The 23,601-nt window shown below is 61.8% G+C and overlaps 1 protein-coding gene across 1 annotated transcript; it reads left to right on the plus strand.

The window, feature by feature from the left end:
• The first annotated feature begins 15,520 nt into the window (after window positions 1-15,520).
• Window positions 15,521-16,893, plus strand: UTS2R (urotensin 2 receptor). Its single transcript, XM_055303103.1, has one exon. The coding sequence runs from the start codon at window positions 15,521-15,523 to the stop codon at window positions 16,673-16,675; it is 1,155 nt and encodes a 384-aa protein (XP_055159078.1). The 3' UTR covers window positions 16,676-16,893.
• The last annotated feature ends 6,708 nt before the right edge of the window (window positions 16,894-23,601 follow it).

Here is a 23,601-nt window from a genome sequence, read left to right on the forward strand (position 1 = left end):
CCCTCCTCGCGGCCCGGTTCCCACCCAGGCCCTCCTGTCAGGCCGCAGCGCCCTCGCCTCCCGCCGCCCTCCCTAGAGGTCTGACCGCGCAGGACAGTCGTCCCAAAACGGCCGGTGTCCCCTCCGCGGTCCGGGCAGCGCGAGGCGGGGTGGCCACAGGGGCCCCCACCGTGCAGGTGGCTCCTCAGCGTGGGCGGCGCGGCCTCTGCCACCAGGGCACGGCCCGGGCCCTTTTGCGCAGTGACTTTGCTGAGTAGCGGCCGCGAGCACATGTGGCCGGCGCCCGGGGCAGGAAGGACGCGGCAGGCAGCGCCGGTGGCCAAGGCTCTGTGCGTCACCGGAACGAAGTGACACGCGGTTAAATGCTGCTGCCGGCCGCGTCTCCACGGGCCTCCTGCGTGGCCGCCCAGGCGGTCGGGGCCGCAGCCAGGTGGAGGACGGGGCCTGGCGTCCAGGGGCCGGAGACCCCCCCGCAGGCCCGGCCTGCCCGCTCGGCAGGTGTGCACCGACCGTCCCCCTGGGGCGCGGCTGCGGTTGGTTCACTCGCTTCCTCCCAAGAAGCCCTTAGAGACGCGGCTGCTTTGTGGGGAGAAGCTGCTGCTTCCCTGCGGGGTCAGCGCTTGGCTCCCCTGCTGTTGAAGGGAAATCTGGGGGGGGGGGGTGAAAAAGTGAGAACGGGGTGGGGGCGGCCCAGTCGGCCAAGCGTCTGCCTTCGGCTCAGGTCATGATCCCGGGGTCCTGGGATCGAGCCCCGCGTCGGGCTCCCCGCTCGGAGGGACTCGTGCTCTCTCGCTCTATCAAATACATAAATAAAATCTAAAAAAAGAAGAGAGAGAGAGAGAGAGCGGGAGAGGAAGGAAACACCTGAGCTTGCGTGACTCTCTTAGCCCCTCGAGGACGTGGCTCTAGGACGCGTCCCCCGGGAGCAGCCCTGACCGAGAGGCCCCGAGGCCCACTCCGGACTCAACAGGCTGTGGCCCGCGAGCCTGGCCCCTGCCCCGCGCGCTCTCCGGGGGCGGCCAAGCCTCCTCGCAGCCCCTACGTGGGAGCCTAACTTGCTGGCTTTCAGGGGAGCAAACGTGCTGTGGACACAGGGCTGCCATTCCGGGGACGGAAACCGTGTCCACGTCTGTCTCCCGAGACGCCCGTGGTCACCACCCACGTGTGACTCGACAGAGATGGCGCGTCAGCCCGAGATCGGGGCCGTGGCCGCCCTCCTTGCCCTTCGTGCCCTCCCGGCGCCCCATCCCCTGGTCAGGACGTCCCTCAGAGCCGCCGGCCACGCAGTCCACGGCCCAGTCTCCGTTTGCGACACGAGGGAAGGACAAGTGTGCATCGAGGATCTGAGGAGCCGGCTCCGGTGAATGCCCCCAGAGGGCCTCGTCCCCCGAGTAGCAGGTTGTCAGCAGGTGCGGGGGGGCCCTGGACCCCCACCTGGAGGGGACATGGCCTCGTCCAGAGCAAGGGCCCTGCCATCCGGCTGCTTCCCTTCCACACGCGTGACAGCGCCGCTGCCGGAGCGGATGGTCGCCCTTGCCCCCGCTGCCCCCGCTGCCGCCCTCGCCCCCACTGCCCCGCTGCCGCCCTCGCCCCCGCTGCCCCCGCTGCCGCCCTCGCCCCCGCTGCCCCGCTGCCGCCCTTGCCCCCGCTGCCGCCCTTGCCCCCGCTGCCCCCGCTGCCGCCCTTGCCCCCGCTGCCGCCCTTGCCCCCGCTGCCCCCGCTGCCCCCGCTGCCGCCCTTGCCCCCGCTGCCCCCGCTGCCCCCGCTGCCGCCCTTGCCCCCGCTGCCCCTGCTGCCCCCGCTGCCGCCCTCGCCCCCGCTGCCCCGCTGCCGCCCTCGCCCCCGCTGCCCCGCTGCCGCCCTCGCCCCCGCTGCCCCCGCTGCCGCCCTCGCCCCCGCTGCCCCGCTGCCACCCTTGCCCCCGCTGTCGCCCTTGCCCCCGCTGCCCCGCTGCCGCCCTTGCCCCCGCTGCCGCCCTTGCCCCCGCTGCCGCCCTTGCCCCCGCTGCCCCCGGGGCCCAGCTCCCACCCGCCAGCGCTGTGCTCACGCGCAGCCGCCCCGGGCAGGCCTCCGCCCCGAGGGTGCCCACACGTCCTCCAGCTCCGTCCTGTCGTTTCCTTCCTTTCTCTCCGATCTGCTGCCGAGGATCTTCGGAGTCACCCGGTGCGCCTTCCGCCGCGACCGCTCTTGGACTCTCAGGCCCCGAGCGCGGCGGCTCCAGACCAGCCGTTTCAGTTCTCGCAGGTTCTTCCTAATGCGCGTGCAGCTCTTGTCTTCGTCCCGCGTCGTGATCATCTGGAAGGTCCCCCAGCGACCCGAGGCCAGGAGGCCGCCTTGCTCGGAGAGGAAGGGTAGGAGAGAGTTTTTCACGAAGTGAAGTTTAACCCGTTTAAAATCCTTCTGTCAGGATGGACTTTCTACCTCCAGGGGGAGAAAACGTCCCTACGGAGGGACGCCTTGGTTGGAGAAGTAAGCTGTTGGCAACCCCCCCGTTCCCCCAATTTTATTTCTCTGTCCAGAAATTCAAAAAGCCTGGGAAGGTCAGACCCGGCGCTGGGCTCAGGCCCCAAGAGCAGGACGGTTTAGACCCCGCGGCCGCCCACCGAGCGCTCCGGGGCTTTCACTGGCTTCCGAGGGGGTGGCCGCAGCACGTGTCTATTCTAGAGAATTCAGCGAGTGTGGAAATCTATAAAGGAAGTTCAGTAACTGCTGGTGCTACCACCAGGGGCGGGCCCCGCCGCGGGTGCTCCTGTCCTCACCCATTCTGTGTAGGCTCGCAGACGCGTGACGCCCAACACGGGTGCGAAGGGCACGGACGGGCACAGACACGTGACACCTGCCGCGCACGCGGGACAGGAGCCCGGACGCAGGCATCGCACCCGACATTTGCATACGCGGCCACAGACTTTTTCTTCCACAAAATCAAAGCAATACTGTGCGCACGAACTCACAACCTGCTTTTCCTCTTGTCACGTAACCGAGGCTGAGGATGCTGCACCAGGTCTCCGGTGGGGACGTGTTTCCACGGCTGGGCGGCCGGCCGCGGCGTGGCCACACCTAATGAGATCCCCATCAGGCGCTGCTCCCCTTCCAGCTCCTTCTCGTCATTCCAGAACGCACAGCCTGTTTTGCAATTTCAAGCTTATCCTGCTGCTCGCCGGGGCCTGGGTGACCTCCCCAAGGCTCCGGTCGCCGCCGTCCTGTCCTGTAATGCGTCATGCCTCTGCTCTGGCGGACTCACACATCCACTTACCACTGTCTTCGCCCCTGGGCTACCACCGGCATTTGTGAAGGGGCTGAGGTCTAGGCTGCCCCGAGTTGTCATAAGTTCTAGATCTTTCCTCTCATGACTCACTTGAGCATCCTGACGGGTGCACGGAGGTTGGGAAGCCTGTGCCCATGTCCCGCCCGCCCCGGGAGGAGCCAGAAAGGGGGACATTGTGTCCCCGCAGGTCCTCAACACCCCCCCCCCGGGGAAGGTGGCCACCCCCCTTGCAGCCACTGACCGGAGGCTCCCAGCTGTAAGCACAGCACACAGCGTGGGTGTCCCCTCGTCCAGGGCAGAGGGAGAGTAAGGGTGAGTCGGCTGGGAGTGGGCGTGTGGGTGCAGACAGGGGCGCGCCCACATGCCTCATGGACACGTGCATGACATACGTCAGTGTGTCGTAGTGCACCGTAGTGCACGTATATAAATCATGAGGTAACTAAAATACGGACCATGAAAGCAACAACGTGCATCCGCACAAAAAATGTAATCAAGGGGTGACATCCACCGACTTCGCCACTTTGCTTGGTAAGAAACAAGTCACAGCTTCCGCCTTCAATCACAGGGAGTGCTCGACTGACTGGGAGTCACCTCGGGTGTCTGCCACATGGTGACACACACACCGGGACTTTTCGAATGCCCTAGAAAATTTGAATTGCAGAAAAATTTGAGAAACAATTTTTTGACCCAAAGAACTCCGCTGTGGGCTAATGACAGAAGCAGCTTGTGTCTCCTGCGGGCGCGGCCCAGTCCAGGCCCAGCTGCGGACTCGCTCATCGGGGGCCGCATCAGATGTCCTGGGGCAGACGTGCCAGGTGCAGTTGGTGCACGGGCTGCAGGTGTGGAAGGAAGGGCCGAATAATCCGATTGGTTTAGTAAATTATTTAAAAAGCCATCTATCTGTGCTCTTGTATCGTACATACGTATTTTTACAAAAGGAACCTATGTTTAAATCAAAAATGATGACGTACAAGAAACAAGCAAAACGGCGGAAGAATAAGGTAAAAATATAGAAGAAACACACATCACGGTCTCAGGGAGCTGAAATGCTCTGGCCGCAGGCCAAAAAGACCCCTTCTCAGGACCGACTGACGCATTAGACTCCACTTATGGAGTTTATTTTTTTTTTGATTTATTTATTTATGATAGTCACAGAGAGAGAGAGAGAGAGAGGCAGAGACCCAGGCAGAGGGAGAAGCAGGCTCCATGCACCGGGAGCCCGATGTGAGATTCGATCCCGGGTCTCCAGGATCGCGCCCTGGGCCAAAGGCAGGCGCCAAACCGCTGCGCCACCCAGGGATCCCCATCTATGGAGTTTAAACAAAGTGTGACGAGCCACCAAAGGCAGGAATGTTTAAATGCAAAGAAGTGAGACTTGATCGGCTTCTGGAATCCGTGAACCTTGAATCAAGAGGCCACGGAAGGGACCCCCTCAAGCCCGGGAGCACGTCACCCACCAAGGCACAAGCACCGCGCCAGAGGCGCGCCCTGCACAGTCGCAGAGGCCTGCAGGCGGAAAGGGCGGCCAGCACCCCTTCGTGGGCAGCGGAGGAACTCAGCGGAGGCATGAGGGTGCTGCTGGGGGCGATGAGAGGCCCCAGGGCTCTCCTGGGAGGGAGGGGGTGACTCAGCAGCTCCACTGCTGGTGGGCCGGGCTCATGGGACACATGCAGATGAGCCCAGAGCTCCATGGGAAAGCCCCTTTGTAGTGCCTGGTGGGCTGCTTCCCCTCCTTTCTGGGGGGCGCCCCCAGGAGGGAGGCCGCAGGCAGGGTGAGCACCCCTCAGGCTGAGCAGAGGGCCTGGGGGCTCCGGGCGCGGGTGGGGGTGAGCTGAGGCGCCTGGGGGGCCAGTGTTGCCTTGGGACAGAGGTCACCTAGCAGGGGGTTCTGTGAGTTTCCCTAGGTTCCCTAGATTCTGTCAGGTTTTCTCAGATTCTGTGAGGATCCCTCAGGCTCTGTCAGCTTCCCTCAGGTTTGGTGAGGATCCCTCAGGTCCCGTCAGCTTCCCTCAGATCCCATCCATTTCCCTCAGGACTGTAAGGATCCTTTAGGTTCTGTCATCATCCCTCAGATTCCGTGAGGATCCCTCAGATCCCGTCAGCTTCCCTCAGATCCCATCCATTTTCCCTCAGGACTGTAAGGATCCTTTAGGTTCTGGTCCATCTTCCCTCAGATTCCGTGAGGATCCCTCAGGTTCTGTCAGGTTCTGTGAGGATCCCTCAGTTCTGTCAGGTTCTGTGATGATCCCTCAGGTTCTGTCAGGTCTGTGAGGATCCCTCAGGCTCTCTCAGGTTCTGTGAGGATGCCTCAGGTTCTGTCAGCTTCCTTCAGGTTTGGTCAGGATTCCTCAGATCCCGTCAGCTTCCTTCAGGATCAGTGAGGATCTCTCAGGTTTTGTCAGTCCACTCATGTTCTGTCAGGAATCCTCAGTGTCTGTCAGCTTCCTTGAGATTCTGTGAGGATCCCTCAGATCCCATCAGTTTCCCTCAGAATCAGTAAGGATCCCTCAGGTTCTCTCAGGTTCTGTGAGGGTCCTGCAGGTTCTGTCAGCTTCCCTCAGGTTCAGTCAGGATCCTCAGATCCTGTCAGCTTCCCTCAGGATCGGTGAGGATCCCTCAGGGTCTGTCAGCCGCCTCATGTTCTGTCAGGAATCCTCAGGTTCTGTCAGCTTCCTTGAGGTTCTGTGAGGATCCCTGATGATCTGTCAGCTTCCCTCAGGTTCCGTGAGGGTCCCTCAGGTCACCTCAGGTTCTGTGCAGATTCCTCGGGTTCTGTCAGTTTCCCTCAGGTTCTGTCAGGATCCCTCAGATCCCGTCAGCTTCCCTCAGATACCATACATCTCCCTCAGGACCGTAAGGATCCCTTAGGTTCTGTCATCATCCCTCAGGTTCCATGAGGATCCCTCAGGTTCTTTCAGAATCTGAGGATTCCCTCAGGGTCTGTCAGCCTCCCTCAGGTTCGGTAAGGATCCCTCAGTTTCTATCATCTTCCTTGAGATTCTGTGAGGATCCCTCAGGGTCTGTCACCTTCCTTCGGGTTCCATGAAATCTCTCAGTTTCTCTCAGGATCTGTGAGGAACCTCAGGTTCTGTCAGCTTCCTTCAGGTTCTGTCAATGTCCCTCAGATCCCATCAGTTTCCCTAAGGTCTGTGAGGATCCCTCAGGGTCTGTCAGGAATCCTCAGGTTCTGTCAGCTTCCTTGAGGTTCTGTGAGGATCCCTCAGGTTCCCTCAGGATCTGTGAGGATCCGTCAGTTTCTCTTAGGTTCTGTCAGGAATCCTCAGGTTCTGTAGGCTTCCTTGAGGTATTGTGAGGATCCCTCAGATCCCATCAGCGTCCCTCAGGATCCGTGAGGATCCCTCAGGGTCTGTCAGCAGCCTCAGGAAGGGACCAGGTGCCGGGGACCGGAACCGGGGGGAAGGGCCCTCCCTCCACGCTGCGGAGCTGGGACCCACCGCCTCAGGCCCCAGCACGTGGTCTCGGGTGGGCGCGGGCTCCCGGAGCAGCGGGGGTGCTCCCCCAGCCGGCAGGTGTCTGGGGCTCCCCGGGGCCCTGCCAGCGGTGCTGGGGCCGCTCTGCTCGGAGAGACCTGGTCTCACGGTGCCTCTTGTATGCAGCGTGGCCCTGAGTACCCGCTGCGCTGTGAGCTGGCTGTGAACTAGGTAGGGTCAGCAGCAGTTGCGTGGGGCCTGTGCTGTCATCTCTCCCCTGGTCCTTGTGTGGCCTGGTCCCCTCGGGCAGTAGAGGCGCCACCTTGACAGGTTTACATCTCGTAGGAGCGGGAGACAGAGTGGGGGCAGCTCGGGGCAGGTGAGTCAGGGTTTTGGCTCGTGGGCTGAGCTGCTTCACGGTGTTCATCACGTTGCTTATACACAAACACACGCTCCAGGCGCCGTGTTGTGAACAATCACGAGTGACCCTCAAGCACAGATTTTAATGAGTCTAAATCTGTGTCCCCGTTAAAAACAGCTTTGCAGGCAGGCCACGAGTGAAGCCTGCTGACATTCAGGATCAGCGGCGGGGCCGGGACCCGGCCCGGTTGCGGGAGATACCCTGATCAGAGAAGATGCTCTCAGCAGGTTTTCCTTCTTGTAAATGAGTGATCTGGAGGTTTCTCTAGTCCTCCGTGGGGTCTCTGGCTGACACAGCCTTCCAGGGATCCAAGGATGGGCTGTTTCCATGTCAGGGACAGACACCGGGGAGGAGGGGGATGACTGTGCCTTAGGTTCCGTCCCATCGCCAGTCTTGAGGGCGGTCTTCACCCCATGTGTCTTGTAGAAGAAGTTCTGGTCTTAAATCCTGAAGACTTCTGCCGCTTCCTGAGAAAACACACTGATGCAGCAGCAGCTCGGAACACGGCCCTGCTCCGCCTCCTGATAATGGTCCCAGCATTTGGTGAGGGGGAGTCTGGCTCAGACTTCGCACCTGCAGGGGCGCCTGGGGGCTCAGCGGGTGAAGCTCTGCCTTTGGCCCAGGTCATGATCCCAGGGTCCTGGAATCTAGCCCTGGGTCGGGCTCCCTGCTCCCTCTTTCCCCCATTGGTGCTCTCCCACTCTCCCTCTCCCACTCTCTCGAATAAATAAATATATTTTTTTTTAAATAAAATGCACCTGACTTCTCTCCCGAGCAAACCCAGCCTGGTCTCACCTTCATCCCTTTCTTTCTCCATCCCTCCAGATTAAACAGTCCATTTATTCATTATTCCAGCAAACTCTTGTTTGGGGCAACCTTTTTTTCCTTAATGACCAGGCTTCTTTGCAGCCTGGGAGCCGAGGGACTGCAGGCCAGGAGCAGTCAGTCCTGCAGGAGGGCCCAGGTGGAAGCTCCAGCTCCATACAGGAAGACTGCAGATGGCTCCTCAGATCTTCTCTTGTGAAAATAGAGAAAACAGCAACTAATGAGATTACGGTGAAAATGAAAAAAAGATAAAATACATCCTCGAAAAGTCAACTATATAATTGCCATATGAGTCATGTACCCAAATGAGTTAAAAACCTGCAGGTACACGCCTGTAACAGCACTGTCCGCAATCCACGCGGTCAGATGAAGGGCTAAGTGACATGTGGCGCGTCCATACGGCGCAGAGTATTGCTCGCCATGCACGGGAGTGAAGCTCCCACACGTGCCACGCTGTGGATGAACTTTGAAACCAGCCGCTCCGTGAAGGAAGCCTCACTGTTGTAGGATTCCACTCGCGTGAAATGTCTGGAACAGGCAACTCCATAGAGACAGCGCTGGTAAGTGGTTGCCAGGGACTGAGGGAAAGGGGGAGTGGGAAGTACCTGCTTAATGAGTGTAGGGTCTCCTTGGAGGCAATGGTAATGTTCTGGAACTGCGTAGAGCTGACCACTGCACAATAGTGAATTTTACGTTATGTGAATTTCACCTTAAATTTTAAAAACCAAATGTGAAAGTTGCAGCACATTGGTCCAGCGTAGGAATAACCGTGTGTTTTCTTCCCGGAGGACGTGTGAACACCCCCACCCCCGGCACAGCTGCAATGTGAATTATCCCATTCTGCGTAAAACCACCGCAGTTCTGGCGCTTAATGGAAGTGAGCTGGGGTGTTCGCAGGGGGATGTCACGAGCCTTTCAGAGGCGTGGATGAGCTCTTATGGTTCAGATGCCACCTGCCCCTGAATTCCTGTTTCCTGCTTTCAGATTGAGAGAAAACAGAAAACTGCGAAAGGTTAGGTACAGTACAGTCCCACCTACGAAGATTTTACAGTGAATATTAATCGTACATGGAAAATACAAGCTCAAAAAAAAGCTTGGGAGTTGCCCCAAAGTCGGGGCAGGGACGCCTCTAGGCAGGGAAGAGAATGGGAATGAGGACTAGGGACGTTCTGCTTCTTAACAACACTCTGAAACATGTTAAAAATGCTGTCACTGGATCTAGATGGTGGTACCCAGGCGTGTTACACACTGAGAGTGTAAAACTGATGGTGGCCATGGTGCTGCTGGTGGAGGTGCTGGTGGTGCTCGTGGTCACAGCGCTCCCGGTGATGGTGAAGGTGATGGTGAAGGACGTCCCCAGGAGAGACCTGCGGGACAGGACTCCCACCCCCTGAGGTTTGGCTGCTGCAGAGCCCCCTTGGTTAGCTCTGAGGGCCCCCCCACCCGCCGCTCTTTGTGGATGGGGCTGAGGGCTTCAGGAGGGAGGTGGGGCTCCTGACCCCTGCGCTTCCCAGGGACAGAGGGAGCAGTCGGCTAGGACACTGTCAGGCGTTGCGCTCCCGGGACGCGGGACGCGGTGAGCACGGTGGCCTTGCGGGAGGGCCCGCTGGGGACGTCCGAGGGCGCAGGTCCACCCTCCCTGCGCACCGACTCCTCTGCAGACCGTGGAGCGGCCCTCGGGGCTCTGTCAGCAGCCCCTTCACTCAGAACGTGGGGTTTCGCAGCCCTGGAATCAGACCCTTTCCCTCGGGTCACCGAGCCCGAGCGGTCCCACTGGGACAGCCTCCCCCACGGCGCCGCCCCAGGAGGCGGCCCACCGGCCTTCCCCAGGGGCCCGCAGGGGCCTTTCCGAGAGAAGACAGTGTTTTGTGTTCTCGAAGTATCTCCCGCCTCGCTCACTTCAGCTTTCCGGGCTTGCACACTCCGCCAGGGGAGCGCGGATGCCAGAGGGGGGGGGGGGGGCAGCTGGAGGCCTGTGTATGTTTTAGTTGTTTGGAACCAGGACTGGGGAGACCGCAGCTTCTGACACGGAAAGCAAGGAATGACGTTAGCAGGAGCACCAGGGGAAGGGTCTCCCAGGAAAATGCAGGGGCCCTTGCCTCTGTAGACGGGTCCTGGGGAGGTGGCAGGGCGGCCAGGGAGGGGTGGCCCTGCTGGGACCTTCCTCCCAGGCACGTGCCGTGCCCTTAGCTGCGGGCAGTGCCCGGAGCCCATGGGCCTGACTGAGTTCTGGGGGGGCCTGCAGCCGTTTCTGCCCGAGGGGGGCTCCTCAGGCAGCCTTGGCCTGGACTCTGTCGGGGCTCGCTTCCTCCATCCCCTTGTCCTGCTCACCCCTTTATCTTTCTCATGCAGGATTGGGGGGGCCGTGATAGAATGTGCCTCTTTGACAGGTCTGTGGCCCAGCTGGATGGACACCTGTAAAGAGTCTCATGAAGCCAGATTTCTGTCCGTGGAACCTCGTTTTCCATGCAGTTTAGTCATGCAACTGGAAGTGAGTTCTTACAGGAAAACTGTTATTTCAAAACACGACGAACCCAAAAGCAAAACTTTGAAGTCACATTAGTGGAAAGTGGGGATTTTATAATTATAATTTATGATTTAATGGTCCACCAAGTGAATCACAGGCGGCAGAGTCACTCTGCACGGAACACAGTAGGTTCTAGGGGTGGAGTCCCCACAACCCCTGAGGACGGAAGCAGCCCCTGAATCCCCGTTTCCTGCAGGAGCCCTGGCCCCACGCGCCCTCCCCCGGCTCTGGACTGAGCAGTAAGCCCCCCTCTGTGCACGCCCAGGTGCTCTCAGGGTCACCATGTAGAAGAGGAAGGTTCTCGGTGTCCCCCACCTACAAGGGGCCGTCTCTGGCCACCAGCATCTCCAGGCCTCTCCCTACCTCCCTCTCCCCACGCTTGACCCCTGTTGCCCACACTCAGGACAGCCCAGCCCCTTCCCCACTGTCTGTAGGGTTCCCCAGCATGCACACTGGATGCCCACTTGCCCTTCCCTCATGGTGCGGATGGAGAGAGGGCCGTGGACTGTGCGGCCAATGGCTCTGCAGGACGTCCTGATGGGTCCAAGGGTGCTCAGAGGAGGGCAGGGAGCCGACCTGTGCTTGGTGATGACTGTCCTTGGTCATTTGTACATCCCAGTCTGTGGCCGTGGGGCCTCAGGGCGCAGGGCTCAGGCCTCAGGCCCACCAGCTGGCCAAGGGCTGTGTTCCTGGAGGCTTCCTTCTGTGACCCAGACATGCGTGGGGTTCCAGGGTTACGGGGATGTGTGGACCAAGGCAGCAGATAAGGCCAAACATGACGAGGCCCATCAGACTGAGTCACCTGCTCATGGAGGTGAGATAAGACGCGTCTGTGAGTCCCCTTGGCCAAGAGATGCGGTGGGGTGACACAGATGCTCCTGTACCATGACCCGCGGGTTAAGGGTCTCCATCTCTCAGTGAGAAGTGGGGAGTGCTGCTCAGAGGGGCCCGGCTCCCTGAAAATGATGGAGCCATCTGGAAAACACCTGACAAGGATGGTTAGGACTTCTCAGAGATAAAGGAAAGGATAGCACCCATAGAAGGAGCAGGAAATCATTAAACCAGACACAGTCCCATTCCAAGAGGTGGCACAGCCGGAGGGTCACAGATGGACGGAGCGTGGCACGTACACACGAGAGAATGTTATTCGGGGGTGAAAAGGGGGGCGATTCAGAGCGAACCACACGGCGGATGAACCTTGAGGCCGTTACACTGAAGGGAAAGAAGCCGGACGCTGAAGGACACGGTCTGTATGACAGCGGGGGCGCGAGGTCCCTGGGGCGCAACACCTCAGAGACAGGAGATGCGGGGTGGAGAGGATTTGAGGGACAGGATTTCAGTTTGGGAAGAGAAGAAACTTCCGGAGATGGTGACGTTGCACAGTGTGAGTCATTAGTGGCACCAGCTCCTCGCCCCTCAGTCGCCCCCACTGTCCCCCGCATCACGTGCACCCGGACTCGGAGGGCGACGCTCAGGGACGAGGCAGGAAACGGTGCCTCATCCTGCCCCGACAGAGCACCGGGGGCTCCCACTCTCCTGCGCCGACCTGCCCTGCCCCGACCCGCGCCCCGACGGGGCCCCGCGGCCCCAAGGCCTGGCGTCCAGCGCCGGCTTTCTGCCCCCGCTGACCCCCGCTCCCCGCCCCCTCCCTCCAGCACCGCCCCCACCTCCCAGCTGTCTAGCGCCTTCCCCTCCCTCCCCCCCGCCCCCCACGGCGCCCCCCACTCCCGCCCCTCCCTCCCCCCCCCCACTCTCGTCCCTCCCTCTCCCGCCCCTCCCTCCCCCGCCCCCACTTCCTACGTCTCCGTCCTCTGCCCCCCACACCTCCCCCCTCCAGCACCTCCCCCTCCCCCGCCCCCACCTCCCTCCCCCGCCCCCACTCCCGCCCCTCCCTCCCCCGCCCCCACCTCCCTCCCCTCCCTCCCCCGCCCCCACTTCCTACCTCTCCGTCCTCTGCCCCCCACACCTCCCCCCTCCAGCACCGCCCCCTCCCCCGCCCCACCTCCCTCCCCGCCCCCACTCCCGCCCCTCCCTCCCCCGCCCCCACTTCCTACGTCTCCGTCCTCTGCCCCTCACACCTCCCCCCTCCAGCACCGCCCCCTCCCCCGCCCCACCTCCCTCCCCGCCCCCACCTCCCTCCCCTCCCTCCCCCGCCCCCACTTCCTACCTCTCCGTCCTCTGCCCCCCACACCTCCCCCCTCCAGCACCGCCCCCTCCCCCGCCCCACCTCCCTCCCCGCCCCCACTCCCGCCCCTCCCTCCCCCGCCCCCACTTCCTACATCTCCGTCCTCTGCCCCTCACACCTCCCCCCTCCAGCACCGCCCCCTCCCCCGCCCCCACCTCCCTCCCCCGCCCCCACTCCCGCCCCTTCCTCCCCCCGTCCCCCACGCCGCCCCCCTCCAGCACCGCCCCCACTCCCGCCCCCACCTTCCCCGCCCCCACGCCGCCCCCTCCAGCGCCCCCTCTGCCCCGGGTTATTAATACCCGCCCCGCGCATTCTCAGCTGGCGGCGGGGCAGGTGGCGGCGGCGACGCGGAGCGGGGAGCGGGGAGCGCAGCCCTCCTGGCGGGACCGCGGGCGGGCGCCCCTCCGCCGACCAGGAGCCCCCACGCCCCGCCCAGCGCTCGGGGACCGCACGGCGACCCGGGGCTCAGGGTGGACCCCACGCCGCTGAGTCCGGTGAGCGCGGCGCCGTGGCGGGTGCGGCGGCCGGGGCTGGGGCGGGAGTGTCCTGGGGTGACAGGGCGTTGGCGCATCGGGGTGTCCAGGCATCGAGGGGTCAGGGCGCTGGGGTGTCGCGGCGCCGTCCCGCTCGCCCCTTGGAAGCCGCAGGTGGCAGGGGACTCCGCGGGGCTCCGCGTGTCCCTGGTGGTCACCCCCCCCCCCCCCGCCCGCAGCCGTCGGGAGCCCCAGGGGACCCCTGGCCGGGCACCTGACCGGAGGCTGGGCCGGGTCCCCTCTGCACGCGGGCTGGGTCCGCAGGGTGGGACCTGTTACTACAGACACTGGACGTGCAGAGCGAGAAAACCCGAAGCCGTCAGAGTCCCTGGACGCTGGGAGGTGGGGGGACACAGGCGCCTCTCCTCTGTGGTTCGGTACCCCACGTTTGGGGGCTTTTTTCCCTACTTGTGAGGATAATCTTCATCCAGGAAGCACAGACCCTAAGTACAGTGTCCGTGCCCGGGAACCTCAACCCAGGTCAGGACGTGCTTTGGTCCCCTCCCGAGGGCCCCCCAGCGCCCCAAGCCCTGCTCTGACACCAGGCGCCTGCTGCTGTTGTCCTGCTGGGCGGCAGCCCCGTCTCCAGGACCACCCGGCGGTGTCCTCGGGGTTCCTCGGTCTGCGTGATCATCCAAGTCAGGGACTGAAGCGACACTTCCCATTGTGACCTGTCTTTGTGGAGACCTCTGTTTATCCGTGCGGCTATTTACAGACATTTGGGTTGTCCCAGCTCCCAGATACCAGGACTAGGCTGCCTGTCAACCTTCAGGCTGCTGACTTCGGGGACAGTCGCACTCGATCTCTTGGGGGCCCAGCGGGAACGTGCGGGGAAGGGGGCTGTCCCACCGAGGCCGGCGCCACGCTGCTTTCCGAAGGGGCTGCTCGGTGTCACACTCCCACCCGCCGCTGCAGGGGCCTGGCACAGGCATCTGCCCTTCTGGCTCTGCCGCCGCCGCGGTGGTCTTCACCTAGTGACCCTGATGACTAACGATCCGAGCTGCTCTCGGTGCGCCGCTCAGACCTTCGGATCTCCTGTTTTGAGAAGTTCTGTCCAGGTCTCCCCGCCCACAAGTGGTTAGACTGAGTTAATGTACTGCTCTTTCCTATATTTTGGTTACCAGTTCTTTGTCCTCCAGTAATCTTTTCCCCGGGGCGTGATTTACATTTTTACTCTCCCTGCGAGGCCCCTAATTTTAACAAAGTCTGTTTGGCCTTTACCTTTTTGGCAAGCGTTTCCTGTTCTTTTGTGAGAAACCTTTGCCTGTTCGTGGTCTTGCAGGTATTCTGTGTTTCTTCCGGAAGCTTGACTGATGGATTGATTTAACCTTATTATATGCAGATCCACAGTCCACCTCAAATTGTTTTTGTGTATGGCACGGCCAAGGCTTGTGTCCCCATGTGAATAGAGAGAGATTACACTTTCCCTTTTTCACCACACTTTTTTTTCTATTTGAATTTTAAAAATCGGTGGATATTACTTCTGCAGTCTAAACAAAACATTTGTGCAGCCCGGGTGGCTCAGCGGTTTAGCGCTGCCTTCAGCCCAGGGTGTGATCCTGGAGGCCTGGGATTGAGTCCCGCGTCGGGCTCCCTGCATGGAGCCTGCTTCTCCCTCGGCCTGTGTCTCTGCCTCTGTCTCTTTCTCTCTCTCTGTCTCTCATGAATAAATAAATAAAATCTTAAAAAAAAAAACACGCACTTTTTTTTTTTAACATGCAGAAGAAATAATTGGGAGAAAGGACGCTGGGGTCAGTATGGCCCTCTGCAGGTCCCCCAGCCCAGTTGGGACTGTGCCCTCACACAGCCTCCTGGGAGTGGGAGGGGGTGTCTGAGCTGATCCTTATTTATTTTTTATTTTTTTAAAAAATATTTTAGGGTAGCCAGGGTGGCTCAGCAGTTTAGCGCTGCCTTCAGCCCAGGGCGTGATCCTGGGGACCCAGGATCGAGTCCCACTTCGGGCTCCAGCATGGAGCCTGCTTCTCCCTCTGCCTGTGTCTCTGCTTGTCTCTCTCTCCTCTCTGTATATTCTCATGAATAAATAAATAAAATCTTTTAAAATTTTTATTTATTTATTTATTCTTGAGAGACACAGACAGAGGCAGAGACACAGGCACAGGAAGAAGCAGGCTCCATGCGGGGAGCCCGATGTGGGACTCGATCCCGGACCCCGGGGTCACAGCCTGGGCTGGAGGCAGACGCCCCACCGCTGAGGCCCCCGGGCATCCCTGAGCTGATCTTTAAAGCGCATGTTCTTCTGTTGCCCGCAGATGCCACCGCCCCATCCAGAGGAGCAGCACGCCCAGCACCAAGCCCAGCGTGAGGCGGCACAGATGGCGCTGAGCCCCGAGCCAGCGAGCGGGTTCCCCGTGCTGGCTGCGACGGGCAGCACCGTCCCCGAGCTGTCGGGCGCCCCCGACGCCTCCCCCAACGGCTCATGGGCCAGCCCGACGGAGCCCAGCTCCCTGGAGGACCTGGTGGCCACCGGTGCCATCGGGGCAGTGCTCTCAGCCATGGGCGTGGTGGGCGTGGCAGGCAACGCGTACACGCTGGTGGTCATGTGCCGCTTCCTGCACGCCTCGGCCTCCATGTACGTGTACGTCATCAACCTGGCGCTGGCTGACCTCCTGTACCTGCTCAGCATCCCCTTCATCGTGGCCACCTACGTCACCAAGGAGTGGCACTTTGGCGACGTGGGCTGCCGCGTCCTCTTCAGCCTGGACTTCCTGACCATGCACGCCAGCATCTTCACGCTGACCGTCATGAGCAGTGAGCGCTACGCCGCGGTGCTGAGGCCGCTGGACACGGCGCAGCGCTCCAAGGGCTACCGCAAGGTCCTAGCGCTGGGCACGTGGCTGCTGGCGCTGCTGCTGGCGCTGCCCATGATGCTGGCCATCCGGCTGGTCCACAGGGGCCACAAGAGCCTCTGCCTGCCGGTCTGGGGCCAGCGTGCCCACCGCGCCTACCTGACGCTGCTCTTCGGGACCAGCATCGTGGGGCCCGGCGTGGTCATCGGGCTGCTGTACGTGCGCCTGGCGCGGGCCTACTGGCTGTCCCAGCGGGCCTCCTTCGCTCAGACGCGGCGGCTGCCCAACCCCAGGGTGCTCTACCTCATCCTGGGCATCGTGCTGCTCTTCTGGGCCTGCTTCCTGCCCTTCTGGCTGTGGCAGCTCCTCGCCCAGTACCGGGGGGCCCAGCCGCTCACGCCCCGCACGGCGCGCATCGTCAACTACCTGACCACCTGCCTCACCTACGGCAACAGCTGCGTCAACCCCTTCCTCTACACGCTGCTCACCAAGAACTACCGCGAGTACCGCCAGCGCTCGCTGCGCGCCAGGGCCGCCCGTGGGCCCGTGCGCGCCGGCCACTTCCCGCGGTGCCGTGTCCGCTTCCACCGGGGCTCCGGCCACTCGCTGTCCTCCAGTGGCCAGCAGGCCACGGAGACCGCCGCCGCGTCCCAGGCGGCCCCGACAGTGCTGTGCGCCTGAGGGGCCCGGGCCCCACGTGACACTGGGGTCCGAGGTCCGAGGTGGCTGGAGTCCCGCAGTGAAGGGCCCCAGAATGCAGGCTGCCCTTCGAGCCCCTCCTAGCCCATCAGCCCCGTTACTTAGTCTTCTTCCAGAAACTTTCCTGCTCTCCTTTCTGCATCAAAAGGAGCATCAGCCTCAGCAGCCCGGAAGCCCCACTGCCGGGCCCTTGAGGAGGGTCCGTGGGAGGCTCAGGCCCAGAACCAGCTCCTGAAGATCACGGCACACACAGTCTTCACCGCCCACAGCAGTAGCCGTGCGTGCCTGCTGCCACCCGTGGCGGCACGCTCCCCTCCTGGCTGTGGCACCCATAACCGCCCCTGCTCCTGACCTCCCCAGCTCCCCCCGTGGCTCTTCTGTTCTGGGCGGCATCAGCATTAGAACAATAAAGCCTGAGCTCTGCACCCCTGTCCTGCCTCAGCAGTGGGGATGGGATGTCGAGGGGTGGGGAGACGAGGAAGGGCACAAGGAGGCAAAAGGAGGAGCATTGGGTGGCTGGGAGGACGCGAATAACCTTGGAGGCTGGTCCAACTGTCCTGACCTGGTGGGCAGGTGCCATCCAGCCTGCACCAGGCCCTACGGTGTGGGGCCTCAAACCTTGTGGGCAAGGTAGGGGAAGACCAGCCCCACCTTGCTCGGGGAGGAGGGGGCAACTGGGCGATGGTGCAGTGGGGCAGGAACTGGGGGCGGTGGGATCACACCCCTTCATGGCACAGGACTTTGTCTCATGTCTCCTGGGCACACGGTGGCCACCAGACTCTGCCCTCAGCCCCGGAGAAGGGTTTTTAGGCCTCTCCCCGCCCCAGCAGCCTGCGCACTCTGTACTGGGGCCCGGCCCCCACCCCTAGGCCGGTCTTAGCCTCGGCTGCAAGTCAGACTGAGAACCATCCAGGCCCCACCAGGATCCTAATGCGTGGGCCCATAGAGAACTGCTGCCCCTGCCAGTGGCCCCTAAACGTGGGGTCTGGGGCTGTCGGTCCCGCTTAAGACCCCAAACGCTTTTGGAAGGGAATGGCCTGAAGTGTGTACCTTGACCCACACCTGGGGACTCTGCTTCCCACATCCTAATTTTAGGATGTGCTAAAAAGCCCCCAGCTTTGAAGACCAGAACCCCCCCCAAAGTGTCCCTGCAGCCCCTGTTCATCCGCACATGAGAATGTTTTTTGCACCGTATTTTGGAATGATACTAAGGAAGTTACATTTTAAAAATATTTTTAAATTGAAAAAGATTTTTTTAAAGATTTTATTTAGGGATCCCTGGGTGGCGCAGCAGTTTGGCGCCTGCCTTTGGCCCAGGGTGCGATCCTGGAGACCCAGGATTGAATCCCACGTCAGGCTCCCGGTGCATGGAGCCTGCTTCTCTCTCTGCCTGTGTCTCTGCATCTCTCTCTCTCTCTCTCTGTGACTATCATAAATAAAAATTAAAATTAAAAAAAATAAAGATTTTATTTATTTATTCATGAGAGACACAGAGAGAGGCTGAGGTAGAAGTAGGCTCCTTGTGGGGAGCCTGATGTGGAACTTTATCCTCAGACTCCGAGGTCACGCCCTCAGTGGAAGGCAGATGCTCAACCACTGAGCCACCCAGGCGTCCCTTTCTTTTCTTCTTCTTTTTTTTTTTTTAATATTTTACTTATTTATTCATGAGAGACAGAGAGAGAGGCAGAGGGAGAAGCAGGCTCCATGCAGGGAGTCCGATGTGGGACTTTGTCTCAGGTCCCCAGGATCACGCCCTGGGCCCAAGGCAGCACTAAACCACTGAGCCACCAGAGCTCCCCGTCCCTTTTTTTTTTTTAAAGATTTGAGAGGGAGAGCACAAGTAGGGGAGGGTCAGAAGAAGCAGACTTTCCACTGAGCAGGGAGCCTGAAGCCAGACTCGATCCCAGGACTGACCTGAGCTGGAGGCAGATGCTTCACCGGGGGAGCCACCCAGGCTCTCTGAAATTTAAAATTTTTTTTTCTAAGTAGCGTCCACACCCAGCACAGAGCCCAACACGGGCTTGAACCCACGACCCTGAAATCGAGACCTGAAGTGAGAGGGTGAGTCAGACGCCCAACCACCCGAGCCACCCAGAAGCTCCAGGGAGTTACTTTGCCAAGGTGAGGGCAGCAGCAGGGGCATCTGGGGTGGCCCGACTCCCCGCGGGCGGCAGGGCACAGGTAGGTGCAGGGCAGCAAGTTTCGGGGGCCACAGCCCCAGGGCGCCCCCACTGCCTTCCCGACTGGCCTTACCTGCAGCGTCATCGTCATCCTGCCCCAGTCCCAGGTGACCCGCCCTGGCCCACCCCTCCCCCGTCCCCCCTGTCCCCCCCACTGCACCCCAGCCCCGTCCTGGCCGACCCCCTCCCCTGTGCTTCAGAGCCGGAGCTGTTAGGCCCGGGGCACACACAGACGCCCTCCTCTCACACATCGTGGGGGCTCCTGTAGGGCGCAGTCAGCCCCACGCGGGTGCAGCCCCCCCTCCCTGGCCCCACTCACAGCCTCGCCCCAGGGCCCCTCCGTGGAGGCCGGGAGATCCATGGAGGCCTCGTCTGGCCCAAGACCCACAACCTGTGGGGCACAGTCGGGCTTCCGGGCCCCCCCAGGCCGCCCTGCCTGCTCCGAGGCCAGGCTGGTTCCTGCAAGGGGACCCCTGCCTGCAGCCCCCCACCCCCCCCAAGGTCCTGAGGCCCCTGAGGGTTCCAGGAGGCCTGAGCCGGGGCAGGAGCTGGAGGGGGCTCGAAGGGCCTGGACCAGAGTGGGCGGGCTGCAGGTGGGGGGTGTCCCAGGGCAAGGGGTCGCCCAGCCGGAGGGTGGGGGGGTCCCGGGTGTGAGGGGGGAGTCCCAGGGAGAGGGGTCGCCCAGCTGGAATGTGCAGGGGCCAGAACTGAGCTCCGAGCCCTCAGGGCCGTCCTTGCTCAGGGACACAGGCACCCACCTGTCAGTTCACAGGGCGGTGCAACCATCACCAACCCAGCCGCCAGCAGGGGTGCCCCAGGGAAGCCAAACCAATAGGCCACCGAGGACACGGGATTTCTTTTCAGGACTGACTGTGCAATCAGGGAGCCCAGGCTGGAGGCTGGGGTGTTCGCGCTGCAGCCTCGGGGGTGGAAGCCCTGCTTTCCTGGGAAACCGCCGTGTTTCGCTCTAAGGCTTTCAGCCAAGTGGACGAGGCCACCCCGTGAGGAGTCAGTGGGCCACAGAGGTCCACTCACCCACGTTGTACTGGGGTCAGCACCCTGTTCCTACTTAGAGCGGAGTCCTCATTGTGGGGCCACCCGACTGCGGGTGTGCCCATGGGTCACAGGCTGTGAGCCGCGGCCGCCTCTTCCCGAACCGGGCAGAGCTGCTCTGGACACTCGTGCACGTGTCCCCTGCAGAGCCAGAGGGCTCCCGACCCCGCAGCCTCCCCGCACGTGCTCCCCCTGGGCATGTGCCGTTTCATAATAAAAGAGCAGCTGCTCCGGTGCCCTGGCCACTCGTGACCTCGACTGCCTCTCAGAGGCAAGTGTCTGTGAGGCGGGGCAGGCCGTGTGCACACCAGCTGAGGTTGGCGTCAGGACGGGGCTGCTCAGGGAGGGCTGGGCGGCCGCGGCTGGAGCCTCCCCCCCCGGGCCATGGCGCCTTGGCTTCTGAGCACAGGGAGCCCAGGGGGGTGGGTGAGAAGGGGCCCCGCAGGGCCCTCGGGAGGCGGACGGCGCCGCCGTGGCCATCATCCCCATGGATCAACTGGACGGGCCAGTTCCCCTGTCCCCTGACCAGGACAGACTCTGGCCAGGCACGTCCATGGGCCTAGTGTGCCTCAGATCGGGCCAGGAGGCTGTTCAACAGTTCCCAGGGAGGGAGGGCCTTCTCTGTGACCCCTCATGGTATCTGGAGCCCAAGGTCACAGGGCTTTGGTTGGGGGCTCAGGGACCCAGGCCAGGCCTGCCTCTGCAGGCTCTAGGGCCCATCTGCTGGCTCCTCACCTGGGCTCTGGGGACACAGGGAACTGTGCCCTTTCAGGTGGGGGAAGGTTGGCAATTGTCAGTTGAAATGTGGCATGTTTCCCTTTTCTGGGGAAATTTGATCTAGAGACAAGGCTTCTGGTCACGGGAGCCTCAGGGGTGACCTCCTCCCTGGACAGAAAGGGAGAGCAGGGGGGAGGGGGAGGGATGGGAGCAGCAGGTGCTCTGAGGCCACAGCACTGGCTGCCGGGAACCCAGCGGACCCTCCGTGTGGGTCCAGCCCCAGCCTCCAGAGCAGCAGGGTCAGCAGTGGAGATGGGGGAGCTGGACACAGGCTGATGGGCACAGGGCGGCCAAGAGGCACCCAGGGTGACGACAGGCTCCCTAGCAGTTTAAATGCTGTCCACTCCACACCTGATCTGCACAGGAGGAAGAACACCAAGGCCAGGCCATCCATGCGGGTGCTCCGGGCTGCTCCTGGGTCTCTAGAAGCTTCCAGGACAGTTTGCAATGTTCATTTTCCTTCTGGACATGCTGAGCCACCCCACCTGCTCTCACCACCCCATCTGGAAAGGAGGGTCTCTGTTCATGGGGGGCTCAGGGTGCCTGTGCTCTGGGCCCTGGGGTTTGGGGACAATAGGAGGACTCTCCTCTGCACTTCACGTAGAGGAGTGATGACCACAGCCAGGGGGTTTCTTCCGAGGCATGAAACTGTCCCCCGAGGTCTTGACCGCTCACACAGGGTGGCGCAGGCTCAGAAATGGAACAGCCCAGAGTCCGGGGTCCCCCAGAAAGCGAGGTGTCCAGCACAGGAGGGAGGTTAAGTTCCAGCAGGGGGACCGTGGGCTGCGTCCAGGCAAAGTAAGATCCAGATGGATTCTATGGCAGCTGTGAGTCATAACGTCATTAAAACAAGAAAAACACAACGAATCTTTTTCTTTCTTTCTTTCTTTCTTTTTCTTTCTTTCTTAAGCAAGCTCCATGCCCAGCACAGAGCCCAACAGGGCTGGAAACTCAGGATGGTGAGACCAAGAGTGGGATGCTCAATGGATGGAAGCGTCCAGGTGCTCCTCCCTAGAATATGCTAGAATATATTTCCAGCATAAGGAATTGGAAGGCTTTTGTAAGTGTGACTTAGAACCCAGAACCCCCGTCCCCGCTCCCGATGGGGCCCTGCCCCCCAGAACTGCGCAGACCCTCCTCGCAGGGCCCCAGAAGCCGTGTCCTCGCCACTCGCCTTGACAGGTTTTGCTGCTCTCAGGACTTACCGGCGGGGTCTGGCCGCCGGCCGGTCGTCTGTGTGCTTTCCAGGTTTCCATGCTGTGGTCATCGCTACTTTGTTCCTGTCACTGGGGAGCTGGTGGCTGCACTGCCCCCCCCCCCGTTACCCACTGATGGCTTGTGGGCCCTGTGTCGGCCCATCGTCCACAAAGTGACTAGGAGCACTGGCGTGGGGGTCTCTGTGCTCATTTCCCTGCGTACACGCAGGCGTGGAACAGCAGGTGCGAGGGGTCCTGTGTCTGTGTCCCCCTGGAGTGGATGGCATTTGGGGCACATGTGGGCAACGGATTTCTTTTCCCAGAAGGTGACTGGAATCGCTGTGTGAAGCACGGGCTGCCTTCCATTGAACACACCATGAATTCAGACTTCGGTCTGTGGGGCTGGTGGGGCAGGGGGCCGGGGCGGGGGGCCAGGGCGGGGGAGGCCTTTGCAGGTGGGGCATGAGCCCCTCTGGAAGACCCTGGGCAGCAGAGCCACCGGGACAGGGAGCAGCTGGGACCGGGCGGTGCCAGGCCTCCAGGCACGTGGCCTACCGGGTGTCACACCCCTGGACGCCCAGCCCCCACCCCCTCACCCTACCTAGTCCCGGAGACAGGCTGTGGGGCCCAATAGGATAGTGGGGAATGAATGAGTGAATGAAGTGTGTTCTTGACGGGGACCCGCTGCCTGTCCTCATTTCCTTTGTCCTCTGTACTCCGGGAGGCGGTGGAGGGGCTGTGGGACGGTGGGGACGGTTCAAAGCCCAGCAGAGGTCTCACTCCCTGGCGGCGGGCTGGCGTGGGCCGGAAGCCGTGGGATGATGGGTTTACCAGGGATGCGGGCCTGTTCCTGCCCCAGGCTCCAGGCGGCTCCGGCTTGGAGGGACCGGCCCCCCATCACGGATCACCGCCCTGGTGGGGCTGTTTTAGGGGCCCCCACCCCCCAGAGGGTGGCCTGCAGGGGGCTCAGGCCCGGGGACTCCGTGGCACGCCGGGACAGCTGCACTCTGGAGGTCATTTATCAACGAGAAACCCACACTTGCGTTCCCCACACTCCTTGTCTTTGCAGGAACCCGTTCTTTGGGAAGGGAGCTGCACCTGAAGCAGTAGACACCACTGTTCACCTGCCGGGGAGGCTGTGCTCCCCACGCGCACCTCAGCGGGATGGGGAGTGTTGGCATTCGTGTGGGTGGCAGCACAGCGCCTGTGGGGCAATGCGTGGCCCTGTCCGGGAGGGCAGCCTGAACTCACCTCCTTCCACACCTGCACACACTCAGCTGGCCGGGCTTCCTGATCCTGATCCCCTGAAGGGCCAGCCTTGGGGGACAGGACTCTGGGGCTCCCTTATCCCCGGAAGAAAGCGCCCAGGGCTCGTCCCCAGCTGTGGGGCTACATTCCTCAACCACCAGCCAGGCATGAGAAAGGAGGGGACTTTCTTTCTCAGAAAGTCAGAGGTGGGCCAGCAGAGGTGGGCGCCCGCATCCCCGTGCAAGGGGGACGGGGGACCAGAGTCCAGCCTGGGCCCCCAAATACCCACTAACCACCAAACCAGGAATCCAAGAGCCCCAGCGCCAGGGCAGATTTTTCCATTGGAATTCCAGACAGATGACGCGCAGGCAGGGAGCGAGGCTGCCAGCAGCCAGCGCCCCAGACTTGCTCCTTCCAGGCTGGCCGAGGGCCCACCCCACGCGGGGAGAGGGGC

Source organism: Nyctereutes procyonoides, unplaced genomic scaffold (genome assembly GCF_905146905.1).
Source record: "Nyctereutes procyonoides isolate TBG_1078 unplaced genomic scaffold, NYPRO_anot_genome, whole genome shotgun sequence".
Classification (NCBI taxonomy): Eukaryota; Metazoa; Chordata; class Mammalia; order Carnivora; family Canidae; genus Nyctereutes; species Nyctereutes procyonoides.

Excerpts from the sequence above, each read along its gene's own strand:
- UTS2R (XM_055303103.1), top strand. The coding sequence starts at position 15,521 with ATGGCGCTGAGCCCCGAGCCAGCGAGCGGGTTCCCCGTGCTGGCTGCG.